A 10,407-nucleotide genomic window follows, 5' to 3' on the forward strand; every position below is an offset into this window, starting at 1 on the left:
ATCGCTTCACAAGAAGGAAAACTAGACTTGGTTGAATATTTAGTGAACAGAGGTTCGAATATTTACGCTGAAAATGATTCTGGATCGAAACCTGTTCACATCGCCGCTAGAGAAGGTTTTGAAGACACCGTTAAATATTTTATTGAGCAAGGAGTAGATATCAACGAACGAGCCAACACGAACAAACAATTCTTCAGTACGCAGCAATTAACAATAATATTAAAGTAGCACAATATTTGATACGCCAAGGTGCAGACGTAGACGCTAAAGACGCAGTTGACATGACTTCAGTGCATATAGCGTGCTATTTTGACCATGAAGAAATGCTACAGTTGCTTTTGAACAAAGGTGCTTGTTATAATTCAATAATGAAGGGATACCAACGACCACTGGACATGACTCGAAGTGAACGAATAAAAAATGTACTAATCCAAACAGAGAAACTGTTTCATTTCGTTAAGACTAATAACTTTAATGAAGTCGAAACTTGTATAAAACGAGGTGCTGTAATACAAGCTAAAAATATTGAGGGAGAATCTCCGTTACATTATGCTACAATGAAAAGTTATGATAAAACTGTCGAACTTCTTTTGCTGCGCGGTGCTAATGCTAATGCAACAAACAATCTAAAAGTGACAGCTTTACATTATGCATCAAAGTTTTCCAATACTAACATTGTTGTTAATCTGCTGTCATTCGGAGCAATATATAATCCAGTTTGTAATAATAATAAAACTCCCAAGGATTACACAACAAACGAAGCTATCACAGAGATACTTGATTTGGTAGAACGATCATTTAAACATGTACAAGATAACAATTCAATAATCTTGGTGGAAATTAAGAAATTAAAAAATACAAATACGAGAAAAGCACTATTGAATGCCCGCGATACTACAAAAAATACGTTATTAACAAGCGCAATAAAAAATAACTTCTCTAAAGTGAAGCAGTTCAAGGATCTTGCCCAAGGTAATATATCAGCAAAAACTGAACAAGCGCTGATTTCTTTGAATGAGGGCAAATTTGATGTCGCTTTGGATATTTACAACAATTTTCATAATTACATGAAGCAACTCTTAGGCCATGACAGTCCTTGTACAATTGATATTGAAATGGCCCTAGCTAATGCATTGTATGTAAAAGACTCCTATCGCGAAGCGCTGAACATATCAGAACAAATTCTTGAACGGCAGAATGAAATTTTCGGAGGCGAAAACAAGGAAACATTAAGTACAAGAAGCTTCATCGCGTTTATGCTACATATAATGGGAAAGAATGAAGAATCTTTGCAAATTTACCGTGATGTTTTGCAGAAACAAACGCAAATTTTAGGACCGAAGCATACCGACACATTGGAAAGTCAATTTCACATGGCCCTGGTGCTCAATGAATTGAAATGTACGATGAAGCACTGCTGAACAATTCTGAAGTATTTAACACATATAAGCAATTACTAGGAGCTGATGATCCGAGTACGATCCGCGCCCAGAATAATATAGGTTTAGTGCTTTCAAATCAAGACAAATGCCAAGAATCGCTAAAGGTGTATGAAAAGGTATTGAACAAAAAACGAAAAATATTCGGCCCTTATCATGGTGATACTTTAAGGACAATGCGTAATATTGGGGGAGTGTTATGTAAACTAAAACGATACTCAGAATCTATAAAAATACACGAGGAAGTGCTAAGACTCCAGTGTAAAGCTTTGGGGCCTGACCACCCAGACACATTGTTATCTGAGGTCAGTTTGGCTGACGTATTTTATGCTCAATACAAATGGAATGAGGCTTTAGAAACATACAAAAAATGCTTCCACAAAATGAAATCCACATTCGGTATTGCTAACATCTATGTTCGTAACATTGAAGCAAAAATGGAAATAGTAACTCGATCACAAGTAATGCATATCGATCCACTTATTCATAATAATAACAAGATAACAAAAATCGCTAAAAACAATGGGGAAGATTACCATCAAAAACACAAAATGTCACTAACGTTAATTTGAAAAATAAACTCGGAAGAACACCTTTACACTATGCCGTTAGTAAGGGGGATATAGCAGCAGTTAATGATCTCTTGAGAAGGGGAGCTGATGTTAAATTGGCTACCAATAAAGGCAATACTCCTTTACACACTGCCGCTAACACAGGTTCAGAATTAATAACAGAAATACTGTTAGCAAGCGTGACTACAAAAGAGTTAAGTGCATTTATCAATGCTAAAACAACGTCAACAAGTACTACTTCATTACATATAGCAGTAAAAAATGGACACAAAGGTGTTACACAAACTCTACTAAAACGTGGCGCCATTTATAATCCGAAAAATGATGATCTTAAAACACCCCTAGATTTGAGCAATGATCAAGAAATCACTAACATATTACAACAAACAAGCATGGTATTTGAAGCTGTCAGTAAAGGACAAAAGAAAATTATCAAGCTTCTTCAAACAATGCACAAAGAAGAATTAGAAATAGTAACTCATGCTCGAGATGAGAAAGGATACACAATTCTGCAAACAGCAATAACGAATAAACATGAAAATTTAGCAAAGGCTTTACTATTGATACAAATGAATAATTCATTATAGTAACATTAGCGTTCATAATATGGTATTCAAAATTGAAACATAAAAGCATTCATCAATCAATTAACATTTCTTCCTATATTTTAGGGTTAAGTGAAGATTTTGTTTTATAAGTTTCTGAACATTTAAAGGTTTTAACAGGTTTCAACAAAGTATTCGGTCTCAAATGATACACGGTTAACAAAACTTGCGTTGGAACAATACTCTTTTCCAGAAATTCGAGATTTTATGCTTCATGACTAATGTGAAAAGTTTTAACCGATACCTAAGTTATTTATAAGGTTTAAAAGCAATGGACAAGGGCTATGACCTTTTTGGATTATTAATGCTATTTCATCCTCAATTATTAATCTGCATTTGTAGTTGTATAATATTATATCATCTGACAGATAGGTGGTCTTAATCATAAATTAAATATAGTATGTAAACATAATAAAAATCACTTTTGGAAAATATTCAAGCTTGTTGACTACGAAAAAGTTGCATAAATATATTTACCGACATGTTGAAGTCAAATGAGGCTGCAACAGTGTTGAGGCTTGCTGACATAAAGCAAATGGGGTCGCGTTGTTTATAAAATGCATTACGCTGGAGCAAAAAGAATGAAAGAAAATTCCTTCGTCTTAATGATCTTTCCGGAGCATGTAAATCTAACCACGGCGACAATCTCAACGGGCAAACTGTGAATACAAAGACAGCCTTTAATCAAAAACATCATGTCAAAAAGACTGGCATCTGTGGATCGATCCCATTAAATTGGTAAGCGTCAAATCAAACAGCTATCTATTAAAGGTGGAAGTTTGCTATGAATGTGCTGGTAATTACATCGCTGCGATGCGAAGACAGAGTGTGCGTATGGTGTTGCGCTCGGCTTGCATTCGCATCACCAGCACACACACTAGCATGCTTACCTTACCTTACCAAACAGTCCCAAGCCGTGGTGTGGTCTTTGCTGTACGTAAGAGTCGTCTCCATTCCACTCGGTCCATGGCTGCAGTTCGCCAGCTCTGCAGTCTGCGTAGGGTCCGCAGGTCGTCTTCCACCTGATCGATCCACCTTGCCCGCTGTGCACCTCTCCGTCTCGTTCCTGACGGATTGGTTTCAAGAACCATCTTTACCGGTCTGACATCCTTACAACATGCCCAGCCCACCGCAACCTGCCTATCAGCGGTGTGGACGATAGATGGCTCCCCAAGCAGCTCTTGCAGTTCGTGGTTCATTCGCCTTCTCCACACTCCGCTTTCCATCTGCAGTCCACCGAAGATGGTACGCAACACCTTCCGCTCGAAGACCGCAAGGGCGCGTTGGTCCTCCACAAGCATAGTCCATGTCTCATGCCCGTAGAGGACTACCGGTCTGATCAGCGTCTTCTAGATGGTTAACTTGGTGCGGCGACGAATTCTACTCGATCGGAGCGTCCTCCGGAGACCAAAATATGCACGATTTCCTGCCATAATGCGCCGTTGAATTTCTCTGCTGGTATCGTTGTCGGCAGTTACCAGTGAGCCCAGATACACGAACTCATCAACCACCTCGATTTTTTCACCACCAATTTGAACTCGAGGTGGGAGGTTAGCACTGTCCTCTCGTGAACCCCTTCCTTTCATGTACTTCGTCTTCGATGCATTGATGACCAGTCCAATCCGTTTGGCTTCAGCCTTTAGTCCGATGTACGTATCCGCCATCTTCACAAAGGTCCGAGCCACAATGTCAATATCGTCGGCGAAACCAAACTGTTGAACCGACTTTTGGAATATCGTGCCACTCGTGTTAATCCCCGCTCTTCTAATAACACCTTCCAGGGCAATGTTAAACAGTAGGCACGAGAGACCATCACCTTGGCTTAGACCTTTTCAGGTTTCGAAGGGGCTCGAGAGTGCCTCCGAAACTCGAACTACACACATCACTCGATCCATCGTCGCTTTGACCAACCGCGTCAGTTTGTCCGGAAATCCGTAGTCGTGCATAATTTGCCATAGCTTGTCCCGATCGATTGTGTCGTACGCCGATTTAAAATCGATGAACAGATGATGTGTGGGCACATTATATTCGCGGCATTTCTGCATAACCTGCCGAACCGCCAATATCTGATCCGTGGTGGCGCGGGCACCCATAAATCCCGCCTGGTAGTGCCCCACGAACTGCTTCGCAAATGGTGATAGTCGACGGCAAAGTATTTGGGAGAGTACCTTGTAGGCGGCGTTCAACAGAGTGATTGCCCGGTAATTGCAGCACTCCAGTTTGTCGCCCTTTTTGTAGATGGGACACACAATATCCTCCATCCACTCCTCCGGTACTCGTTCTTCCTCTTAAACCTTGACAATGACCCAGTGCACGGCTCTAGCCAGTGTTCCTCCACCGTATTTCAATAGCTCGCTGGGAAGTTGGTCCACTCCAGCAGCTTTATTGTTTTCCAGAAAAGCGGGGGCTGGAATTCTGATGTCTTCTGCTCGTGCACCAAGATCAATTGCCATACCGTCCTCGCGCTCTACTGCATCGCCGTTTAGATGCTCGTCGAAGTGCTGCCTCCACCTTTCGATCACCTCACACTCGTCTGTTAGGAGGTTGCCGTCCAAGCTCCTGCACATATCGGCTTGCGGCACAAAGCCTTTGCGGGAGCTGTTCAGCTTCTCGTAGAACTTCCGAGTGTCGTTAGCTTGGTACAGCTCTTCCATCGCTACGCGATCTCGGTCCTCGAGCTGGCGCTTCTTCCTTCGGAGGACTGAGTTTTGGCTGTTCCGTGCCTGTCGGTATCGTTCCACGTTCGTTCTCGTACGGTGTTGCAGCATTCTCGCCCGTGCTGCATACTTCTCCTCGACTAACCGTTTGCATTCGCCGTCAAACCAGTCATTTCTATGATTCGGGGCCCTTGTACCTAGTAGCGCTACTGCAGTGCTACCTATGGCGGATCGGATGCTTTTTCAGCCATCTTCAAGGGTAGCTGCGCCAAGCTGCTCTTCCGTAGGTAGCACTGCCTCCAGCAGCTGCGCGTATTCCTGTGCAGCCCCGGCGTCCCGCAGTTGCTCAATATTTGGTCGCGGCGTTCGACTTCGGCGGGTGTTATACACCGTCGATAGTTTTGAGCGTATGCACACAGCTAGGTAGTGGTCCGAATCTATATTCGCACTGCGGTAGGTGCGAACGTTGATGATGTCGGAGAAAAACCCGCCATCGATTAAAACGTGGTCGATTTGGTTCTCTGTCTGTTGGTCGGGTGATCTCCAGGTGGATTTGTGGATACCTTTGCGGGGGAAGAAGGTACTTCGGACCACCATACCACGGGAGGCCGCAAAGTTGACGCACCGATGGCCGTTATCATTAGACACGGCATGCAGGCTATCTGGTCCGATTACCGGTCTGTACATTGCCTCCCGTCCTACCTTAGCATTCAAGTCCCTAATAACGATCTTCACGTCCCGTCGCGGGCAGCTATCGTAGACCTGCTCCAGCTGCGCGTAGAACGCTTCCTTCTCGTCGTCGGGTCTTCCTTCATGTGGGCAGTGCACGTTGATGATGCTGTAGTTGAAGAACCGGCCCTTTATCCTCAACTTGCACATCCTTGCGTTGATCGGCTGCCACCCTATCACGCGTTGGCGCATCTTACCCACTACTATGAAGCCGGTTCCCAGCTCGCTGATGGTACCACAACTCTGGTAGAAAGTAGCCGCCCGATGCCCGCTTTTCCATACCTTCTGTCCTGTCCTACAAAGCTCCTGCAGCGCTACGACTTCGAAGTTGCGTGGATGTAGCTCGTCATATATTATCCTGTCGCATCCTGGAAGGCAGAGCGATTTGCCGTTCCATGTCCCAAGTTTCCAATCGTAGTCCTTATTTCGTTTCCTAGGTCCATGCCGATTGTTCCGATCCGTATTATCTCTTACGTTGTTTGTAACATGTTGTTTTCCGGGGCGGTTCGTTGGGCCTTCCCCAACCCCCTGTCTCGCCGGGGGACCATCGTATCAGCTCTGTTTAGAGTCCCACGCTGCCACCAGGATGTTGATCAGCCGCTCCTAACATAGAGATCAGACGCTGTTTTGAGCCGCACCATCTTGGTGAACAGACGCTCAGGTTGGCGAAGCATTTCCTCTACCGCCGGAATATGGTTAACGCGCCGATAATCGCGTCGCACCTTCTCACTTAGCTATTGTCGGATGACAACATTGCCCAGGCAACACCAAACAGTTGTATTCAGGTTTCAACCGGCAGTCTAGTGTAATCATATGACTCGTGGAGGTGTGAGATAGGAACTTGTGCGGGCCGAAGCTATGTTTGACGCTCCTTCCAGGTTGTCAACTCACCATTTGATGCCCCCACACTAGCATGCGTCAGTTCCAAAACTGTCGCTTAATCTCAGGCATAGTTCCCAGTCTTCTTGATATGATGTTTTTGCTTTGATGCAGTGTTTCCATGCCCAAAATTTAGCATCGATCAGAATCCTCCGGTAACTGCTGCGAATCTAACTCGGTATGAACTTCTGTTGGGGGCCGTTCCTAAACCACGTGGTCATATTTTGATCACTTTTTATACCCCCCGTACCCCCCCCGTGGTCTATCGTGGTTTTTTGGCCGTGAAAAATTACTAACAGTACATCAGTTCTAATCTTGTTTCAAGAAAACTACCTTGATGAGAAATTATCTGAAATGTTAAGACAGATAATCAACATTCTATTATTGGAGATCGTGTTTACAGAACTAAGATCAAGATTTAACTATGACAACATCGACAATTCGATGCACCGGGCAATCATGGTTTTCAACTCAAGAGTTAACCTTTACTAAGCTTAACATCTTTCGTACAGTATGTTTTAATAAGTTGTAAAGTCCGTTTAAGTTGATTAATTTGGCTCTTGAATATCATAACATCTTCCATTTTCTATAAAGTAGGTAAACTACAAAACAAAATCGTTCAACTTGTCTGGTAAACGGGTAACCCTTTTGGTTGATAATTTGTTGTCGGTATAGTTGCAGTCGGTGTAATTGGAGAAACTCCAGGTGTTTTCAATGTTAACATTTCTTTCAACGGTGACAACACTAGGGTGATACAGGTAACATCATCACAGCTGGCGACTGTACTACAGTTGTTGAATCAGCAATCGTTTGGTTAGGAGGAACGGCAGAGACACAATCTTGGTTGAATACAGCGGTTTTGGGGCTTTGTGATAAGTCCTCTGAAGATGACCTACGGATTGGCATCGTATCGGGATCCTTGCGCGGCTTGATGTGAATTAAAGAACGACGATATTCTGTTCCGTTCACATTAACCAAGTATGATCTATCATTGCACTGCTGAGAAACCGTTCCTGGTTTCCAAAGTTACGACGAATCTAGGTTCAGTTGAACGTAGACTGGAGATCCAACTTGTAGCTCTGGTAAGTTTTTTGTTTTCCTGTCAATGTAATTTTGTACGCTTGCGATTCTCTTCTATTTTTACCGGAACGTCATTCACGACCTTCGGTTGAAGATTGCACATAGTCATCGGAACGCCACAGCTCATAGAACGGGAAATCAAACGTGTGACAGGACTGGAACCTATTCTGTTCGGTATGTTTCGCCAGTGCAACAATGAATACCAAAAATCGGATCCGCTCTCTTCTAATTTCTTCATTATATGCTTAGTGATTTTCACTGCTGATTCTGCCTTCCCATTCGCTTGTTGATGGTAGGGAGCAGACGCAACCAACTCGAAGTCCCAATCAGCAGCAAACTTAAACATTTTGAAACTGGTAAATTTTTTACCGTTGTCAGACACTACTCTTTGCGGTACTCCAAAACGGGAAAAATTTTGTTTGCATGCTGCGATAACACACTCGGGAGTCAAATCCTTCAAGACATTACCTCAAAAAAATCGAACGCATCGAAAGAAAGCCCGGTTCCGGACGGCCGACGACCCTGAGCGACAAGAAGCCAAAAAGACAAGAACAGTGCTTGGCGAACATGGACATACAAGTCAGGAAGCAGTCCCGTTCACTAGTCTCGGAGCTGCAAGTAATGACGCAGCGGCAGCGCCTGAATAAGATGGTCAAATCGATTTCCCCGGCAATTCACGACGTGGTGGCGGTGATGGACGACGAGACCTGTCTCATCCTGGATGGCAACGACTGGTAGGGCACTTTGTATTTTACTTCCCCCACGACAGAAGTAAGCACTAAGGTGAAATTTCTTTCACACACCAAGTTCCCCAAGAGGGTGCTGCTGTGGCTGACAATCAGCGAGAATGGGATGTCAAAGCTGCTCTTTTTTCGCTCCGGACTGGCCGTGAACAGGGGAATTAAAAACACGAGGTTCCTGCCGGAAGTTGCTTCGGTCACCAAAAAATACCATAAGGCCGAAGACACGGTGTTTTGGCCGGATCTGGAGTCGGCTCACTATTCGAAGAGATCGTTTGAGGAAATGGAACGGCTAAATGTCGATGTACCCAAGTTGGCGAACCCGCCCAACGCCCCCAAGTTGCGTCTAATCGAGGATTTCTGGCAAGCCTGAAGCGTAAGATCTACTCCAACAATTTTGTCACGAAATTTGAGAAGGAATTGATAAATAAAACGAAAAAATAACTAAAAAACATGCCTACACGCATGTTTTCGTCTGCCATGGCGAACGTTTCGGTTAACTGCCGAAACTCCGCACGCGAGATCGTAGATTTTTTCTGCAAGTAAGCTAGCATAATTACCTTCCATAGGAACTTTATCTAACCTAATTATCTGTCTTAGTTATTTTTTACCATCATCAGAAAAAAATCCATTTTTTAACGCATACGTAAGCACAAAAAAAAACATTTTTAGCCGATTGAAACACCTGTGTAAAGTATCAGCCAGATCAAAAATAATTGACTAAAATGCTTGCCCTATGTTACGTGGAATTGCACAGGTTTTTCGGTTGATCCATTAAGGACATTGCAGCGGCAAAAGTACCGGGCACCGGCCTGCATCAACTAACTTGGAGTATTGGAACCGAGCTGTGACAATTCCTTACCTTGATTCTCTGATAACCTCACTGGAAACACGGTTCAGTGAAGATAGTGCACCTGCCTACGCGTTGTCCTTGCTGCATCCTGCTAACGTAATTCGCAAGCCGTTGGAAGAGTTCAAGCGCAAAACCGGAGCTTTCGTAATTTTTCACGAAGTTGACAATTTTGTTGGACAAGTGGAAGCCTGGTATCAACATTGCAACAGCATGAGAGCAGACGGTAAGAACTTGGAAGAACGGGATCTTATAGACCTGCTTGCTGAAGCCCGTTCATTTTTCCCTGCTACTGAGAAAGCAATTAAAATTGCACTTGCTCTACCATGTACAACATGCACGATTGAACTCTTGTTCAGCACATTACGTCGGGTGAAAACCTGGCTGAGGTCAACAATGGTTGAGTGCTCTCTGCTTGCTAAGTGTTCATCGGCAGATGGTTAACAACAATCGTGGAAAAATTACTAAATTAGCGCTGGAGCAATTTGCGGAGGATAAAAGGAAGATGGTTTTTAATTAACGACGTTGTTATTGTTATCTTTTTACGGTAGATTTAGCGTAAATTAAATTACAGTAGTTTAGTTTAGTGTTAATAAAAAAATGAAATTTAGTGTTGCTCACTAACTACTAGTATTTATTCCTATTTTTTCAAATACCATTTTTACTTCTAAAATTTTGAAGACCTGTGATCTGTTTTGACTGTGGCTTTCGGGTTTCCTGCTATCAATTGGTCGAACCGAACGCAGGCAAAGACTATTGCCAGCAATTCTTTCTCAATTTGCGCGTAGTTTCTCTCTGAAGCAGAGATGCCAGATGTTTTTGAAAAATGTCTGCAACTGCTCGAAAAACGGCAAAA

The 10,407-nt window shown here is 43.3% G+C and overlaps 1 protein-coding gene and 1 long non-coding RNA gene across 3 annotated transcripts; both read left to right on the forward strand.

Moving 5' to 3' along the window:
* The first annotated feature begins 140 nt into the window (after positions 1-140).
* Positions 141-2,090, forward strand: LOC129721384 (serine/threonine-protein phosphatase 6 regulatory ankyrin repeat subunit B-like). The gene has a single exon (XM_055673898.1). The coding sequence runs from the start codon at positions 282-284 to the stop codon at positions 1,419-1,421; it is 1,140 nt and encodes a 379-aa protein (XP_055529873.1). The 5' UTR covers positions 141-281; the 3' UTR covers positions 1,422-2,090.
* A 5,821-nt stretch (positions 2,091-7,911) lies between these two features.
* Positions 7,912-10,163, forward strand: LOC129721390 (uncharacterized). 2 transcript variants are annotated; one of them, XR_008727387.1, is made up of 3 exons: positions 7,912-7,963; positions 8,091-9,243; positions 9,302-10,163. It is a non-coding gene; the product is annotated as an uncharacterized LOC129721390 (long non-coding RNA). The 2 variants fall into 2 exon arrangements; XR_008727388.1 differs by having other exon boundaries at positions 8,091-8,135; positions 8,211-10,163.
* The last annotated feature ends 244 nt before the right edge of the window (positions 10,164-10,407 follow it).

The sequence above is a fragment of the Wyeomyia smithii genome, chromosome 2 (assembly GCF_029784165.1).
Source record: "Wyeomyia smithii strain HCP4-BCI-WySm-NY-G18 chromosome 2, ASM2978416v1, whole genome shotgun sequence".
Classification (NCBI taxonomy): domain Eukaryota; kingdom Metazoa; phylum Arthropoda; class Insecta; order Diptera; family Culicidae; genus Wyeomyia; species Wyeomyia smithii.

Excerpts from the sequence above, each read along its gene's own strand:
- LOC129721384 (XM_055673898.1), top strand. The coding sequence starts at position 282 with ATGACTTCAGTGCATATAGCGTGCTATTTTGACCATGAAGAAATGCTA.